At 41.1% G+C, this 19,237-nt stretch overlaps 2 protein-coding genes across 3 annotated transcripts in view; one reads left to right on the top strand and one right to left on the bottom strand.

Annotated features, from left to right (window-relative positions):
- The window catches only part of LOC112232574, a 19,433-nt gene extending 14,190 nt beyond the window's left edge, over window positions 1-5,243 (top strand). Inside the window, exons 7-9 of the mRNA XM_024399633.2 lie at window positions 750-938; window positions 4,024-4,083; window positions 4,200-5,243. Of these exons, the coding sequence (XP_024255401.1) occupies window positions 750-938; window positions 4,024-4,082 (248 nt within the window). The 3' untranslated portion in view covers window position 4,083; window positions 4,200-5,243. The remainder of the gene's footprint in view (window positions 1-749; window positions 939-4,023; window positions 4,084-4,199) is intronic.
- LOC112232573 (zinc finger and BTB domain-containing protein 17) lies at window positions 3,869-19,237 on the bottom strand. Of its 2 annotated transcripts, none has more exons than XM_024399631.1 (15): window positions 19,028-19,237; window positions 17,702-17,907; window positions 10,902-11,081; window positions 10,366-10,695; window positions 10,191-10,280; window positions 9,765-10,009; window positions 8,610-8,752; window positions 8,025-8,325; window positions 7,142-7,229; window positions 6,740-6,856; window positions 6,208-6,328; window positions 6,000-6,130; window positions 4,908-5,180; window positions 4,621-4,710; window positions 3,869-4,532 (listed from the first exon to the last, which is right to left on the bottom strand). In XM_024399631.1, coding segments are annotated over exons 1-15 (2,760 nt in total). In that variant the 5' UTR covers window positions 19,030-19,237; the 3' UTR covers window positions 3,869-4,089. The 2 variants fall into 2 exon arrangements, with proteins under 2 accessions (XP_024255399.1, XP_024255400.1); XM_024399632.1 differs by having other exon boundaries at window positions 19,039-19,237.

Raw genomic sequence — 19,237 nt, 5'->3', positions numbered from 1 at the left:
GGTGCTGAGGAGTATTTCTGTCTGTAATAAATCCCTTTTTGATGGGAAAAACACATTTTGATTGGCTGGCCCTGGCTCCCTGGTGGGTGGGAATGTCATAGGATACGGGAGGCCATGGCGGCCTCTAAAGTCTCTCCTATTCTAAGATCTCTAAAACTCTCTAGAGGCTCTGAAACTTTATTCTGTAAGAAACTGAGAATATTTGGCCATTTTAACAATTTATTGAATCAAATATTTATGGCAATATATTGAGTATGGACTCTGATCCTTTTGGGATACTCCCTACAACAAAAGCACCATAACAAAGTTCACAATTAAATTAAAAAAATAGGTAGAGAATGGAATAATCTACATTCCCCATAGGGATAGAGCAGACCCAAAGCAGGTGGAGACTGGGGTGGAGGTAGGAGACGCAGAACAATAAAGGGAGATAGGTAGCCTAGTGGTTAGATCGTTAAGCCAGTAATCAAAAGGTTGCTGGTTCGAATCTTCAAGGTGAAAAATTCTGTAGATGTGCCCTTGAGCACTTAACCCTAAGTAAGTCACTCTGGATAAGAGTGTCTGCTAAATGACTGAATTTTTTAAAAATACAAATAAAAATGTATCCAGTTTGTAAACAGCATGCAACATAACGCATGACTTCAGTTAAGCAGCAAAAGCACATGCATAGAATTCAAATACAGCATGATGTATGGTGACGCAGCAAAAATGCCTCAAATATTTTTTAATTGTTGTTTACTTGTCCCAAGGTTCTAAGAAGAGGAAGTGGAGTGAGGAGGACAAAGGGACAGTGGAAGAAACATATATTCAATTCATGGACTCTGGAGCTACTCCAGGGAATGCAGACTCTTGCATGCATCAAGGCAGTGCCACAAGCCCTCAGAGAGCGGGACTGGCGGGCAGTGAAGTATTATGTCAAGAACAGAATTACAGCACATGTGAGCAGGACTACCAATAAATGTTGTAGTCTGTCTGGCCCTCTGTCTGTTCCTCTACCTGCATATCTGTCTGCCTGCCTGTCTCTGTCCCTTTGCCTGCCTGTCTGTCCCTCTGCCTGCCTGTCTGTCAGTCTGTGCCTCTGCCTGTCTGAAATGCAGTGCCTCCAGATTCCCTAGTTGTAATCAAGACGATATTATGTACAATGTTTAATATTCACACAATTACCCCAATAATGTAAAAGTTAATTTGCAGTTTGTTTATTTATCAGATTTTTGTTGTTTTTTTGAAAGGGTATTTAGTCCTAGGCAGTGTTGTGATTAGTTATAAGAACATGTAACAAAAGGAATGTTACAATATTACTTTGCATAGAAAGTAACGTTATATTACTTTGTTACTTTCATGAACAGTCTCAAAACCTCACTGTTTGACTGTCAGACGGAGTGAGGCAAGCCATGCGTGCTCTACCAAAGATACTACTAATAATATCTAATTCGTTAAAAAAATCAAACATCTTGGTCACTACTTTTTCTTCCTAAATGGTGTAGACTGATGTATTTGTCTGAATTTTGCAGTAAAGATTATACAAGAGTATAGACTACACCCATAGCCTGGCCCCTCTGCGACATAAAACATTTTATGCACTCGTGAAATGTTGGCCAAGAACCGTTGTACAAATAAACATGATGGCTTTCTTTTAACCTTACCATGTGTTATTCACTACTGCAGTTATTTTTAAAGGTTTCCCAGAGTTTTATCTTCAAGTACATTAATAGCATAACAAGAAGGCATTCTGTAGGAACACTGGTCAGCACAAAGCATTGAGAAAAAAATCAGCTGTAGTTGCAGATAGATCGACAGGCAGGCAAGCTGACGCATCATATTGGACCACCAGCAAGTTAATTAAATCAACATTGATGAACAAATTGTAGCCAAATTAACCTCTACAGGATCGGTGTATCCCCTGCCGGACGGTTGAGCTAACGTAGGCTAATGTGATTAGCATGAGGTTGTAAGTAACCAAAATTCACAGGACATAGACATATCTAATATGGGCAGAAAGATTACCAAATGTAAGCTAACTGCACTGTCCAATTTACAGTACTTATTACAGGGAAAGAATACCATGCTATTGTTTGAGAGTGCACAATTATGAACTTCAAAATGTATTAATAAACCAATTAGGCACATTTGGGCAGTCTTGATACAACATTTTGAACAGAATGCAATGGTTCATTGGATCAGTCTAAAACTTTGAACATATACTGTCGAAATTGCGGCTATATTCCTAAGTCATTGGCCTTTCTCTTGCATTTCAAACATGTTTTTTTCTTTGTAATATCTTTTAACAGATCTAATGTGTTGTATTCTCCTACATTAATTTCGCATTTCCACAAACCTCAGTGTTTCCTTTCAAATGGTATTGAGAATATACATATCTTTGCTTCAGGTCCTGAGCTACAGGCAGTTAGATAGATTTGGGTATGTCATTTTATGCGAAAATTTAAAAAAAGGGTCAGATCCCTAAGCAACTTTGAATTGTGCACGGATGAGTTGAATGCAGTATTTGTTTGCATTCTCTATATTATGTACCGAATACGTAACAATATCTAGACTTCCTAGATTTACCAATTAGGCTTACATCTTTATGGCCACATGGCTTCGTCTGCTTACTCCCTATTTAAAGAAACAAACAGAAAATCAAATACTAATGAATGAATACTGGGTCTTAATATATTAACTGTCCATAGAGGAACTGCATAGACTGAGGAGAGAGGCTGTAACTCTGGATGGAGTTTATGGGAGGGGTCTGGGATGATTTGATTGAGACAAACATCAGACAGGCCAAAGATTACGGATAACAAAAATATCCCGCCCCGCAGAGGAGGCTTCCTTGACCAGACATTTTATTAAAAGGGCAACTTTTCCGCGAGGCAAGGACAATAAGCAGACCAGATCACAGCCCCGCCCCAAATTCTAAAGAATTATGACTGGCTTGTCTCAGTTTCATCTTCGGTCTCTGCCTGTTCATAGACAGTCTGAAGGGATGGTGTTAACTCACACCCATTAACTTTAACTGACTTGCCTAGTTAACAAAAAAAAAAACATTACAAATAAAAATGGCTATCTGGATTAGGTGGGTGACTGTTGGATTTGATTTAGTGGCCACTGATTGACAATGCTCAGAGCACTGAACTGACTTGGTCTGGTTGTGTCCAGTGCTTTCCCAGTGTCTTGCTGGCATTTGAAGAACATTTTTTCAGGTTCTTTCTTGAAGTTGAGCTGGATAAATACATTAACTTAAAAATATATTGTTCATGAAAAGCTATATTCTTATTTTATACGACCCAAAATACACTTTGCCAGTTATCTAGATTAGAATCCATCTTCCCCCTTGTGCCCCAAAACAATAGCCTTATTTCAATTAATTAATTAAAACTGAGGCGTCGGATAGCATACCTCTTTTTTTAAATAGGAAGACATAACAAGAGGGCTTTGTTGGTCTAAGTCTAATGAAGAAGATTGTTGAAATTAATTAGGCTACTCATGACTTTCAACACCATTTGCAGTCCACCTTTGATTGTCGAGGCCACCGCTTCACTTTTCAGCCCTCCAAAGCTGTCTGCCCGCTTACCTTTTTAGTTGACTGTCTCCTGCCCTTTCTTCAATAATTGAAGTTAATATACCTTTTGCATTATTTAGATGGGGTAACTTCCTTCTTGGGACATTACTTTTGGGACATTTTGCATAAAAAAATAATAATATGGGGGGCCAAAAACTGACCCCTGCATTCAATGGTCCCCAGTTTAAATGTTGTACAGCAGGGGGGGTGGGCAATAATTTTCCCCGGGCTGCCACATTAAGAATTTCAGTGTTCATCATGGGCCACATGCCTCATAAAATAAAATAAAAACACCAAATAACAAACTTATTTAACTCTAAACACATTTATTTTCAAGGTAATGGTAAAACACAGATAGGCCTATAGCAATGTGTTTTGCTTCTTTTTTTATATATATATAATTTAACTTTATACAATGTCCAAAAAAACAAGCCAAACCGTTTCTTCCCAAACTTTGGACACAGATGTTCATGTCACTGATGCAGAGACTCAGAGAGAACCAGAGACTGGCAGCTTCATATGAGGTATTGTCAGACCCCAGTAAGAACTTGACTGCTTTGCATTTTATTTTTATTCTTGAGTGCCACATCACTGCACATTCCACACTCCATCTCTTCTCCTTGTCCTTCTTCTGTCACAGCCTCATCTTCCTCCTCTGGCTGGGGGTCAGCTTGGGCCACCACCTCTCCTCCCTCCTCTTGAGTCACCTCATCCCCTTCCGCCTCAACCTCTCGGGTGTGGAAGACGAGCTCCCCTCCCTGGATAACCTGCTCGGAAGTGGGTTGCCAGGTTGTGGTAACATCTTCCCCCACAGTGGTGGCAGCTGCGGTGTACTGATGGTAGAAGTCAGAGTCAGCTTGGAACATGACCAGGGCCTGGGCGGTGTGGATTCGCACATGTTGGGCCAGTGAGCTGGCGTCCAGGAACTTGTCACCGCAAGAGTCGCATGCATACAGGATCTGAGTGTTGGGGTCTGGGAGGGAGAGGAGATAGACAGTGAGGATGTATGAGGAAGTTATGAATAGTAAAAGCTATTCAAAGCTGTGTGTGGCCAGTCTCACCTGCTTCCTGCACCTTCTCCACAGCCTTCGCAATCACAGCTTTCAGAGCCTCCGTCTCATCTACTGACACTGATGTAGCCACAGGCACCACTGGAAACAGACAGAATCCCATATAAACACATGGCAGGAGAATTGTCTTTATTATTCCCTTTGTTCTGAGTCCATTTCCTTCTTACTCTTACATAGCCACCTTCCTTTCATCCCATTCCTTTTACAGTCACAACCCTTGCATAGTCCCCTACTCCCACCCGTCTGAACTACATTACCCAGCATGCGCTCCATCTGACCTGTCAGCTGGGACACAGTGCTGCCAGCCAGGGCCTCCGTCGCCAGGGTGACGATGTCCTCGGTGGTGACAGTGACTATGTTGATCTCATTTTCGTCCATCTCCGAGGCCGACCCACCATGGAACCCGTCACCCCCGTCATCACTGTCACCCCCGGCAACCACCAGGCGCTTCATCCCAGCCTTACCCTGGTGGACGGTCTTGACGTGGGAGCGTAGATTGTCGACACGATTGAACCCGCGACCGCACTTGTCACACAGGAAGGGCTTCTCTCCTAGGGGATGGTAAAAAAAAAAGAACAAGGCAACAGTAAACACGTCCTCCCCCAAGAATGACACAGCATCCCCATTGGGCCAATCACTGTAATTTTGTAAGTTTAGTCAAGATCGGGCCAGTGGTGTCTGATATTGCGTGACTTACGTATGTACAGATCCATAGCCCGTCCGTCCGTCCCCCTCCCCCTGATTTCATCATGGGGGACAATAAATGTGATTAATGCTCTTTATTTTTTAATAGGGGGTGCTTATACTTGTGTATCCCGCTCCCTCGGAGACCGGGTCATGGCCAGGGATCAGCCATTGTTGACAGCAACCCTGGAGCAATTAGGGTTAAGTGATAGATCAGCAGATTTTTCACCTTGTCGACTCAGGGATTCGAACTATCAACCTTTCGGTTGCAGGCCCAACGCTCTAACCGCTAGGCTACCTGCTGCGGTTAGAGCGTGGGTAATTGTCAACTGTATCGAATTAGTGCCCAGGTTACACGTGTGTTATGTGACCACATTAGTAGTCACAGGTGATATCTCAGACACCACCCGTGGGGGAGAATTACTTGAAGGGGGAAGGTAGACTAATGCAGTTAATGTTATACCTCAGGGGAAGGAGGTTGGAGGCACACTAAAGATGGAGGGGAAAGAATGTGCCCAGATACCCAACAGCTTTGTTTTCTTAACTAGATAAATATACACAAGATACCTATATTCCACAAGATAGTGACATATTATAGACTTCTTTGACTATCCATTAATATCCACTACTCCCAGCGAAACTTACTTTCTCACTCTCAGTTAGTTGTACATTCCATGTCTTCCTACCTGTGTGAATGATGATATGCTTGGAGAGGTCCCCGACGTTGACAAACGCCTTTTTGCAGTTGTGACACTTGTGTGGCCGGATGTTATCATGGTGACGGATGTGATTGGCCAGCTGACTGGACTGGACAAACCTGGAGTTGGAGATAGGGCATTAAGACAAAAAGGGCTCTATGTTACATCAATAGGATTATAGTGTGTGTGTGTTTACCTTTTGCCACAGCGGTCGCAGACATAGGGCTTCTCTCCGGTGTGCTGGCGGACATGAGCAATGAGTGAACTGGCCTGGGTGAACCCCTTCCCACAGATCCGGCACAGACATGGCTTCTCCCCTACAGGACCCACACACAAGCATGCACACAGACACTACAATTACATGACAGTCTCCAACCTATCATGCAATGCACAGGCATTCCCTGTTCTTTTTGCACATGTTTAGGCTACACATGTTTGGCTACACATGTTTGGGCTCCCGAGTGGCGCAGCGGAATAAGGCACTGCATCTCAGTGCTAGAAGCGTCACTACAGACCCTGGTTTGATTCCAGGCTGTATCACAGCCGGCCGTGATTGGGAGTCCCATAGAGCGCCGCACAATTGGCCCAGCGTTGTCCGGATTAGGGGTTGGCCATCATTGTAAATAAGAATGTTTTTAACTGACTTGCCTAGTTAAATAAAGGATAAATAAAAAAATACAAAGAAAGAGGTCAATGTGAACACATTCCTTTAAATCCAGGACTGTTACCTGTGTGTATGCGCTCGTGTCTCTGCAGTGCCCCTGGGTCAGCGAAAGCTCTCTGGCAGTGCATACAGATATAGGGCTTCTCCCCACTGTGCACGCGCAGGTGTCTCTTCAGGTTCCCTGGGAAACCAAGACTACAGTTATATATCAATGCGAAGACCAGAGACTAGTTATATATCAACACATCGAGAGACCAGGGCCTGTGTTCATAAAGCGTGTAAGAGTACTGATCTAGGTTCAGGTCCCCTCCCTGTCCATGTAATCTTAATAGGACCAGTGGTGCCTTTTAGATCATAATGAATAAGATTACATGGACAGTGAGTACCTGATCCTAGATCAGCACTCCTACTCTCTGAGATGCTTTATGAATACAGGTTCGGAAGTCCATGTCTGGTCTGGTTTTACCGGAAGTGGTGAACTGTTTGCCACACTCTTTGCACTTCAGAGGGCCGTCTGTGATGTGTATCTTCAGGTGAGCCTTCAGATTCCCAGTCTGTCCAGACAGGAATAGCCAGGTTAGATACAGTTCAACATTTCAATGCAAGGATAGAGAGTGACTATATACAGGATTGTACAAAATAGGGCTACTTAAATCAAACACAGCGGTGTAAAGTAACTAAGTTTAAATACTTTAGAGTATTTACTTTTTGAGTATGTACTTTTTGGGGGTATTTATATTTTTGAAAATGTTGACTTTTACTCCACAACATTCCTAAAGACAATATGCATTTTTTACTTCCATATGCATTTTCCCTGACACCCAAAAGTACTTGTTACATTTTGACAGCAATATTGTCCAATTCACGCACCTATCAATATAATGCAATGTCATCCCTACTGCCCCTGATCTGGTAGACTCACTAAACACAAATTCCACGTTTGTAAATGATGTCTGAGTGTACCCCTGTCTGTCTGTAAATAAAAAATGTAATAACATTTTCGCTGTCGAGTTTGCTAAATATAAGGAATTTAATGTAGAGCATTTCATTTTACTCAAATATGTCAATTGAGTACTTTTTCCACCACTGTACTTAAGTACATTTAAAACTGGATACTTTGACTTAAAAAATAAATAATGACTCAAGAGTATTTTACTGGGTGACTTTCACTTTTACTTGAGTCATTTTCTTTTCAGGTATCTATTTTTACTCAAGTATGACAATTGAGTACTTTTCCCACCACTGCTCAAACACATTGCCACACTATCTCCCTTCTATTTACATGCAGGTCAAATTCTCCCTACTATCCCCAATACTGGTCAATGTAGTGGTCAAGAAGTGGTCCTAACCTGGTTGAACCGCTTATCGCAGTGTGGACAGCTGTGGCCCTTGTCTGCGTCGTGGGTCTCCAGGTGGCGCATCTTAGCGGTGGGGTCGGAGAAGGCCCGGTCGCAGTAGTTGCAGTGATACGGCTTCTCGCCGCTGTGCACCAGAATGTGGCGCTTCAGGTTGCCAGACGTGGTGAAGAGCTTGCCACAGTCCTTGCAGCTGTATCGGGCCTTGCCTGTGTGCCTTTTCCGGTGCAGGTTGAGCAGGCTGATCTGCCGGTAGCTCTTCCCACACGAGGAGCAGCAGTAGGGTTTCAGGGGGCTACACAGAGAGAGAGAAACATAAGATATTTAAGTAAGATATAGCTACTTACTTTGGTGCTGAGGTTCGAGGGGATGTTGATGCTATGAAACTGATTACTATGCCTGTCTTGATTTTTAATTCACTATCAATTTGATCATTGTTATTATCAATGAATAACTATTTTACAAGAGGACGTGTTGCACAAATGCGTATCGTCTCTGTCATACAAAGGGTTGTTATTGAACACTAAGGGATTTGTTTGGCATTGGGCCAAAGAGATGAGTGATGAGGTTGATACTAACCTGTGTGTTCTCTCGTGAGCCTTGCAGGCAGCCGGATCTGAGAAGGCCTTGTGGCAGTCACGGCAGCTGAAAGGTTTCTCTCCTGTGTGAATGCGGATGTGTCTTTTGAAGTTACCCGTGTGGGTGAACTTCTTTCCACAGTCCTAGAAAATACATGGCAATTTTAGTTAGATATGCTCAATCCCGAATTACATGAATGTGAATGCAATATTCTCTAGTAGACCATTTTGAATGTATACTGAACAAAAATATAAATGCAACATGCAACAATTTCAAAGATTTTACTTTGAGTTACAGTTCATATAAGGAAATATGTCAATTGAAATACATTAATTAAGCCCAATACTATGCTTATGTAGAGAAATTAACATTCCATTTTCTGGTAACAGCTCTGGTGGACATTCCTGCAGTCAATATGCCAATTCCATGTTCCCTCAAAACTTGAGACATTTGTGGCATTGTGTTGTGTGACAAAACTACACATTTTAGAGTGGCTGTTTATTGTCCAGAGCACAAGGTGCACTTGTGTAATGATCATGCTGTTTAATCAGCTTCTTGATATGCCACACCTTTCAAGTGGATGGATTATCTTGGCAAAGGAGAAATGCTCACTAACAGGGATGTAAACAAATTTGAGCACAGAATTTGAGAGAAATAAAGATTTTGTGCTTATGGAAAATGTCTGGGATCTTTTATTTCTGCACATGAAACATGGGACCAACACTTTCATGTTGCGTTTATATTTTTGTTCAGTGTATATTATTTTTTACTAGGTGTTTTCCAATGACTGACTCTTCCCTCTAATTAGGGTTGTTTGTAAAATGCTTGGTTCAAAATAATTTTGTATCATCGTACCCCCTGACAAAGGCCATGCAACCGAAACAAGTCAGTTAAAAATAAATCTTGGTTCCATTCCAAAATGTATTTTAATTAATTATATGAAGAGTGCCTTGGTCCTCCTTTCTTTTTGAAGACAATTTTGTCTATATGATGGTTCATTTGAAAGGAAAATATACATACACAGTTCAAAACAATAAGTCCTCCTCTAATAGGGAATGGGTCATCCAAAAACATTCAATCCTTTACATTTCTAATCGCAGTGTGCAAAGTAACCACACACTCAAACTAGCACACGCAAACACACACGGTCCTCACCTCACACTTGTGCGTCACAGAGCCGTAGGACCGTGACTCGGTGCGGTCGGTGACGGCACCCAACTCTAGCTGCTTCCTCTCCTCTCCGCTCTCCGTCCCCTGGTCATCTTCTCCCTCATCCTCCTCCTCTTCTTCATCCTCCTCACCACCTCCCTCTTCTTCATCCTCCTCAATCTCACCCTCTTCAACCTCTTTTTCTTCATTTACCGTCTTTGATGCGCTGTTCCCCTCATCGGAGTCATTATCTATGAAGAGGAATTGTATAACCATCAGACACTGGCCCACTGCAGTCAAATATTTTGAAAATGTAGCGGTCCATCTTTCCTTCCTCGAAGTAGTCACTGATCTAACATGATTGGGTAGGAGAAAGCATGGCAGATTAGTGATTGCTCCTAGGTAGGAAGGTCAGTCAAGCTGTTTGTTTACCCTGAGAGTGGTTGCGATGAGGAGCTCTCCTTGTCCTTCTTCTCCTGGTACTCATGTTAGATATACCGGCTTCAGACTTGAATGGAAACTCTTAAGAACAAAATACATCTTTATCCGCACAGCAATATTAAACATACAGATCACCAATGAAAAGTATGAAGACTAATTCACTGACTGGGAGTGTAGTCCGCATCCGAGTGGTCATCTTGACACTCAGGCACATCTTTAGTAGGGCTCTCCACCTCCATCTCCTCTCTCTCTGCTGTGGTTTTTCTTGGTGCGGCGTAGTTGGAGGTTTTGGAGGGTCTTCCTCTCCCCGGGGTCTGTGGGTTGGGTTTGTCGGGGGTCTTACTGTTGATCTGTCCATCGTCTGGGGTGGTCTCTTTCGGGTCCTCCTGAACGCCCTTTGACCCTCCGTCATCTGCTGTTTTTAGCATCTCCTCGTCATGTGACCATGTCTCTGATGGCTCCTTCTCTATGTTCTGCTCTCCTTCCTCAATCTTGTCTTTATGGTTTGGAAGAGATTATGGGAAAGAGCAATATAAACCACAACATGTAAATTTCCTGAAGAAAATCAGTGTGCTTGCTTCAGCTGTGCAAAGCTATGACGGATAACATTAGTGGGCTTGTTAAAGAAAGCATACTAATTATTGATGGATATTTCTGTGTACTAATAACCAATGTTTGTGTACTGATCTGTACTGTACTCACTGTCATTTAAGTCTTGTATTGACTGGGATGTTGTGGAGACAGCCAGCGACTGGTAAGCAGAGCAGGCATTGACTATCTCCTGCATCTGAAGGAACGTGGCCACTGCCACCACATCTTCTAAATTCTGAGAACTCAGACTCAGCTTGGCCGTGTACATGAACTCAAGGACTTGGCCCAGACCTGCAGAATACACACAGCAATGGATCCATGAGCCCTGCTGTGACTGTGAGACAGATTTTATTTTATTTATTTAACTAGGCAAGTCAGTTAAGAACAAATTCTTATTTACAATGATGACCTACACCGGCCAAACCCGGCCGATGCTGGGCCAGTTGTGCGCCGCCCTATGGGACTCCCAATCACAGCCGGTTGTGATACAGCCTGGATTCGAACCAGGGTGTCTGTAGTGATGCCTCAAGCTGAGATGAGATCCAGTGCCTTAGACCGCTGTGCCACTTGGGAGCTCAAGCATGATGTTCAACATGGTCTTGGATATTAAGGTAAAGCAAATAGAGTTCAGATGAATTTGATATCACTTTGCTTCATCTTATAGCAGAACCAAATGACCTGGATTGCAGTTAGGTTACATTAAAAGTACATGGTGCAAATTATCAATGCAGTTTAAGATCCTGCACAGATTATAACAGCAATTGTGAAGATCTCCACAGATCTGTGATGTCTTATGCATGCTATCTTGAACACTATAAATCAAATCAAACTTTAAATGCATTTTAAATCAAGTTTGATTTAATTTAGCCCTATTTTTTTACTTCGATTTTTGTTTGAGATGGAGACATGATATCAAACATATAAATTATTATTTTGTAGATAAACTAGAACTAAACAAGACCAGGGTTGGGTAGGTTACTTTCTAAATGTAATCCGTTACAGTTACTAGTTACCTGTCCAAAACTGTAATCAGTAATGTAACTTTTGGATTACCCAACCTCTGCAATGTAATCTGATTACATTCAGTTACTTTTAGATTACTTACCCCTTAAGTGGCATTAGAAGAAGACAAAAATGAATGTTACCAATTGAACAACATCTATTGCAGGATAAATCAATGTTAAAGTCCACATAGCTGGCCATATATGGATGTACATTTTTACTTTATGGGTTGGTTATGTAGAATTCTTCTAAACCAACGCTTTCTACTACATATAATAATTCCATTAAAATGTATCTTTACATTAAAAACCAAAGTCTATCAGAATTCCAGTCATTCCAATAAATATTATACCCTTTGATCTTCAAGTATAGGACGTGGAAATATGGAAGTCTAAATTAGCCATATTGTTTCACCTGAGCATAATCCCAAAACTAAAGATTTATTATCGAGCCCAACTCTGTTGTTTATGATTTTGTTGTCATGGAGGACTGATTGGGCTCATTGATTCACGTTCAAAAATAAATGCGGCGCTCATGGAATGGCATGCTTTGAGCACTACCGAAAAGTGCTGTTTACATGTGAAAAATGAATGCCATATGCTGCATTTGCTATAGGCCTATTGTTTACCTTTTAGTTTGTGACACTTTGATATCTTGATAATATGCAGCTGTTTAAAGGGCAAATCCATAGATGAAACAATAATAAAACGGTTGACCCATCTCTGTTTTGGTAAACAGCTGAGGGATGGGCCCTCTCAGATTAATAGGCAGTGCTATGGATGCAAGGACTGACCATCCATGATATCAAAATGTATGTTGTAACTAATTGTTGTATAATTTCTAAGTCCAAAAATATATGTATCAACTACAGATTGCCCCTTTAATCTATAAAAAGTGTGCGAGTTTGAACATGTGTCCATTAGGTAAATGGATTAAAATGTTTTATCAGCATGAATTAGATTGAGCAATAAAAGCCCCACTTTTATTCCATAGGCTGGGATCCGCACTGTGCAGCTGTTGCAAGAGCACATTATTCACTGGCTGTCCCACTGGTTTCAAAAACAATGATTTATAGGCAGCTTAAACTTCTTGAATTCAACCATTATTGAGTTCAAATTAGGGTTGCAAAGAGTCGAACAACTTCCCAGAAAATTTCTGGAAATTTTCCATGGGAAGTTAAGCATGGGAATTTGGGGAATTTTGCCTAAATTAATCAAAAAAAGTTAGCTTATAACAGTGAACCGTTTTTGTGGGATACACATAAGGCAATTGTAGGCCTTGTGGCATATTTTGGATAAACTATCCCCAATTCAATGGAATTGCATACACAATGCATTCTTCATCACATGTGCAGTGCACTCTTCCATCACATGTACAGCTGATTCTCAAGATCTTGCACACTAATGAGATGCTATTGAGCCCACACTACTACACTGTCTGAGCCAAGGACTACATGCATTCTGGAAAGTTTTGATTACAATACTGGGTGGGGTGAATATATATGACATACATTATTTTTTGTTAACTAGTAAATAGTAGCCTACAGCAAAGTGTGTTTAAATCATTTCTAACTTATTAACAATTTCTGCAAGTTAGTTTTTGCTACCATGTGAGTTTTAGCTTGCTTGAGTCTGCTAACTGAGGAGTATTAATTCACCTGTTTCCATACATGTTTCATTTTAAAACATTTATCCTACAAACGAGTTGTTTAATCTAACTGCTTAACTATCTATCTGTACATGGAATTGTATTTGGGTTTTTTTAAACAACTTATTTTAATAATCTTTACAGCTGGCACTATCTGATGTGTGGATACATTTCACTGCAGATAATGTAGAAAGAAAAGTTGTGTACATTTGCAGTTACTGTGCCAAATCATATGTGAAGAATGCAACAAAGTTTCAGAATCAGCCAAGTGCATAAAGTTCCCTTAGCGCTCACAATAAGCAACCTCTGACAAAAGTCCCTCTACTTCTATTCAAGGTGAAAATGATGAATCAGACACCTTATCGATAGCAACAGCTCATGGTCCTCCTGGAATCAGAAGTTTTTTTGACCAAATGGAGGAACGTTGTCAGAGAAATGCTGATGAATGTCTTGCCTGAGCCGTGTATGCAACTGGTTCACCTCTGATGCTCACAGGCAATGTGTGTTGGAAAATATTTATGAATGTTCTTTGCCCAGCATACACCCCTCCAACCAGACATGCTTTATCTACTCATTTGCTGGATGCAGAGTTCAACAGAGTTCAAGTGAAAGTCAAGCAAATCATAGAGAAAGCAGACTGTATTGCAATCATCTCTGATGGGTGGTTGAATGTTCGTGGGCAAGGAATAATTAACTAAATAATCTCCACCCCTCAACCAGTATTCTACAAGAGCACAGACACAGGGGACAACAGACACACCGGTCTCTACATTGCAGATGAGCTGAAGGCAGTCATCAATGACCTTGGAACACAGAAGGTATTTGCACTGGTGACAGATAATGCTGCGAACATGAAGGCTGCTTGGTCTCAAGTGGAGGAGTCCTACCCTCACATCACACCCATTGGCTGTGCTGCTCATGCATTGAATCTGCTCCTTAAGGACATCATGGCAGTGCAAACAATGGATACCCTCTACAAGAGAGCCAAGGAAATGGTTAGGTATGTGAAGGGTCATCAAGTTATAGCAGCAATCTACCTCACCAAGCAAAGAGAGAAGAATAAGAGCACCACATTGAAGCTGCCCAGAAACACCCGTTGGGGTGGTGTTGGCATCATATTTGACAGTCTCCTGGAGGGGAAGGAGTCTCTCCAAGAAATGGCCATATCACAGTCTGCCGATATGGACAGCCACATCAAGAGGATCCTCCTGGATGATGTATTTTGGGAGAGAGTGGTAAGCAGCCTGAAACTCCTGAAACCTATAGCAGTAGCCATTGCACGGCTTGAGAGAGACAATGCCATCCTGTCTTATATCTGCAAGCAGAGTCTGAACATTAGAGAAGAAATCCGTACTGCCCTGCCCATTTCACTGAGAAAACTGCAGTTCTGAAATACATCAAAAAGTGTGAAGACTTCTGCCTGAAGCCCATACACGCTGCAGCGTACATGTTGGACCCCAAGTATGCTGGCAAGAGCATCCTGTATGGTGCAGAGATCAACAAGGCCTATGGTATCATCACTACCGTGTCTCGCCCCCTTGGCCTGGATAAGGTTCTTGGCAGTCTTGCGAAGTACACTTCCAAGCAAGTGCTTTGGGATGGAGATGCAATTATGGCAGTCATGCCAACATATCTCATCAGCCACCTGGTGGAAGGGAACTTGTGGATCTGAGGCTCTTTCCCCTGTTTACCTCCATCATCCTCCAAATCCCACCAACATCAGCCGCCTCAGGGCGCAACTGGTCCTTGTTTGGGAACACATACACCGAAGCACGCAACAGGCTGACCAATAGAAGGGCTAAAAAATTGGTGGCCATCTGGGCAAATTTGAGGCTTTTTGAGCCTGACAACGAGCTATCCTCAACCGGATTGGAAAGTGACAGTGAAGATGAGGCCTCAGAGTCTGATGTTCAAGAGGTGGACATTGAGCAGGTCCAGGGAGAAGACATGAAAGCCTGAGAGGAAGACAACCAAAGCTTTAGTTTTTAGACTATCATTTTACAGATGTATGTTGAAAACGTTTTTGGGAGATGCGATGGATCATTGGGGATCATTCAATATTCCCTTTCTTTTGTTGTTCAGTGAAATCATCCCATGTGAAGAGTCAACAAATGTAATTAAATTCGTAACTAATTATTTTATTTTTTTTCTATTGGAAGGATTTAATCATTTGCAATTATGTCTACTTATGATAAGATAAAATGTTTATGTTTCTGTCCCCATATGATATGGTAAATATATCCAATGTAAAAAACATTTACATTTAAATTCCTATTAATTTCAATATATTTCTGTTAATTCCCATATATTCCCATGGAAAGTTTCCACCACTGAATATTCCCCAAAATGTGCAACCCTACTTTAAATACACATTTAGATTTGTGAACAGCCATCCACACAGCAACCACAATCAGTAAGGCGCAAATAGCTAAATGAGAGAGCAGCAGTGTAATTCACATCAATGCGCTATGTAGATACTAATAATAAGTGATATCTGTATCGCTGTAGACTAAACCACTGCTGTCATCCTTACCTCCAAGCGTTTATTCACGTTGGATAATCTTTGGATGCAGACAGCAGCCGCAACATTGGAAGACATAGCTTGGACTGTAGTCTCCAAAAGCCTATTCCTGCTCTTTTCCCGCGATCCATCAAACCCATTTGGTGTGTCATTATAGTGTTCTCTGACTTGTGGTCAGACTCGCTCAGGTGTAACTAACTTACATTTGCACCTCTTTTCTATGCTGATTTAAACATCATTGAGAAAACAGAAGTGACAAAGATTAATTTTTCCGCAAACATACTTTCTGCATTTAAAAGTAATCCTCAAAGTAATCATCTAGTTTTTCAAAAGTATCAGTAATCGGATTACAATATTTTAGCTGGTAATGGATTCCAGTTACCGTTTTTTTTGTAATCCCTTATATGTGATGGAGTCTATTAAAATGTAACATGTTTCAAATGAAACTGTAGTTTGTTTGTATCCTGTTTAGTGAATGATTACTGTGAGTATTAATGGAGTTTAGGCCATGAAACTGTGTAAATGCTAATTTAGAAATGTTGACCTAATCAGATAAGAGGAAACTTCCTAGGATCAGAGAGCAGGGTCAGGCCCAGAACAGATGATGGACAGGGTGTGATTCTGACATCTGGCTAAACAAAGAGAGAACCATGGACATTCCACAAGGGAACCAGAGGGAAACTCATTGGGGTCATAAAATGTATAGCTGGGGAGGTGACATGTGACATCTACAAGGGAAGAGTATAACATGGGTTGTGAGTTTTCTAAATGTACGCAGTCAGCTGACTGTATCCATGGTATTAAACACTTGAAACTCCTCTTAAGCTTTTGGTCTCAATTCCATATTGCAAAGTGGTTGCAATAGCATTTTTCTTTTTAACATATGTAATGGATATGCAAGACTAAGTCAGTGGCACAGATTAAACTGTCTCCTTCAAATGTTGATATTTGGTTGCGTTCACAACCAAACACAATTCAATATCACTAAATATCATTACATTTGAAATCAACCAGTCCTATTTTATTGTCTATTTTTAGCTGAATTCTGGGTTCAATTGCTGTTAATGACTTAGCAAATGTTATATACTGTAGGGATAAATAGCATCATTGATGACTGATAATGTATGATCACATTTAATTTGCTCTGTTAAATCTACCCTTTGGAATGACTTCAATAGCAAAAGCGAATCAGTGTCGTTTTTAAGTGGAGATCTCTCAAAAATCATTCTCACGACAGCACATTGGTAATAGTCATTGACAAATAATTAATATAGCTAAACTGGGCTTGGTTAAAACATCGGATGGGAGACCAAAGGATAGCTGTAGATAGATCTATTCTCCAGTAGGAGGTGCTGACCAGCCTATTGTATTTTTTTCTTATATTGGGGTGGCAGGTAGCCTAGTGGTTAGAGCGTTGGGCCAGTAACCGAAAGGTTGCTAGATCGAATCCCTGAGCTGACAAGGTCATTCTGCCCCTGAAGAAGGCAGTTAACCCACTGTTCCCAGGCTGTCCTGTAAGTAAGAATATGCTCTTATCTGACTTGCCTAGTTAAATAAAAAAATATAATGTTGATAATATGATAATATCGTTTTAAAAGTACAAATAAAACATTTGAAACAAGATTTGTCTGTGTTGAAATTAAGTCACCATGATGACATAATCCGGTGGTTGAAATTTCACTCTCAAATGTTTACGTTGATACAACATTGATTCAACCAGTTTGTACCCAGTCGGATGTACCTGCTGCATTGCTGATGTCCAGGTGCACCACATCCTTCTGGTCCAGAAAGAGGGTGTGGAAGTAGGCACTGCAGGCAGCGAGCACGGCCTTGTGGGCCTTGAAGTCCACCCCGTCCACCACGAAGGTACAGTCACACAGCAGTCCCAGCTGGCGTTGGTGGTTGAGCTGTTCCAAAACCTTTCCACTGTGCCAGGGAAAGTCCATCCTGGTGAGAGTGGGCAGTGGTGGAAAAAGTACCCAATTGTCATACTTGAGTAAAAGTATAGATGATTTAATCGAAAATAACTCAAGTAAAAGTGAAAGTCACCCAGTAAAATACTACTTGAGTAAAAGTATTTGGTTTTAAATATACCATCAAATATAGTGTCAGAAGTTAATAATGTCACATTTCTTATATAAAGCAAACCAGACAGCATCATTTTCTTGCTTTTTTTGCATATACAGAGAGACAGGGGCATGCTCCAACCCTCAGACATCATTAACAAACAAAGCATGTGTTTAGTGAGTCCACAAGATCAGAGGCAGTAAGGATGACCACGGATGCTAAGCATTCAAAAAGTAACAAGTACTTTTGGCTGTCAGAGAAAATGTATGGAGTAAAAAGTACATATTTTTATTTGGGAATGTATTGAAGTAAAAGTTGTCAAAAATATGAATAGTAAAGTACAGACACCCCAAATAGCGACTAAAGTAGTATCTTCAAAATATTTTTACTGAAGTACTTTACACCACTGAGTAAATATGGGTTGTGTTGGATTTAGTCAATCAGATGAGGTAACACATTACCACTGTCAAACTTATCAAAATGTTTGGAAATGTAAAAAGCCATGACTGTAGGGGATTCTCGCTTCAAATGTGACTAATATGATGATACAGTATAATCACCTACAGCTAGTTGTATTCCTGGGTGATTTATGACATGCAATTTAATAATTTGACATAGCCTGACAACCAAATCATCGGTGCTCACAAGATATGGGGTTGTTTTATAGATAAAGATGTTAAAATATTCCATTTATAGCAATGCAAAATTCAATTTATCAAAAGAGTTGGCCTATACCACCTATATGGCCTCCCGATTATTAATATCAGAGTCCTAGTTTAATAATCGACGAGACATAATGTTGTTCGTTTTCAAGGAACATCTTGCATTTTTGTTGGGTTGACGATGCAGCGGATTGATTACGAATACTATATCCTTCTACATTCACTATCCGGGATTAATTTAGCCTGCCTAGACATACATGTTTTGGGGCCTTTCGTTCTGCCCGTCCTTAGAGCCTCTTTGTGTGCTTTAAGCATGCACCATCTTTCAAAAGACGTACATTGAAAATACCTCTTGATGATCGCTGAATTCCCCGCTCCAAACGCTTGTTATGGTGTTGTTTTGTACTATTTTAACACAATCCGTTGAATTCCTTCAATCGAGTTTTTCGGTGATCGATCTAGCCCCACAGACTCGATTTACCCCCATCTTCCACTCTCTGATCGACTGATAGTGGCCGGGTGGATAGTTTACATATTGCGCACGCGCA

The sequence above is a fragment of the Oncorhynchus tshawytscha genome, linkage group LG16, assembly GCF_018296145.1.
Source record: "Oncorhynchus tshawytscha isolate Ot180627B linkage group LG16, Otsh_v2.0, whole genome shotgun sequence".
NCBI lineage: Eukaryota > Metazoa > Chordata > Actinopteri > Salmoniformes > Salmonidae > Oncorhynchus > Oncorhynchus tshawytscha.
This window is presented reverse-complemented; position numbering and strand designations above follow the sequence as displayed.

What these genes read in the sequence shown, in the direction of transcription:
- LOC112232573 (XM_024399631.1), bottom strand. An exon ending in TCATCGCAACCACTCTCAGG is followed by an intron (nt 10,010 to 10,190) that starts GTAAACAAACAG and finishes TCCTCTTCATAG; the next exon opens with ATAATGACTCCGATGAGGGG. An exon ending in ACACGAGCGCATACACACAG is followed by an intron (nt 6,329 to 6,739) that starts GTAACAGTCCTG and finishes TGGGTCCTGTAG; the next exon opens with GGGAGAAGCCATGTCTGTGC.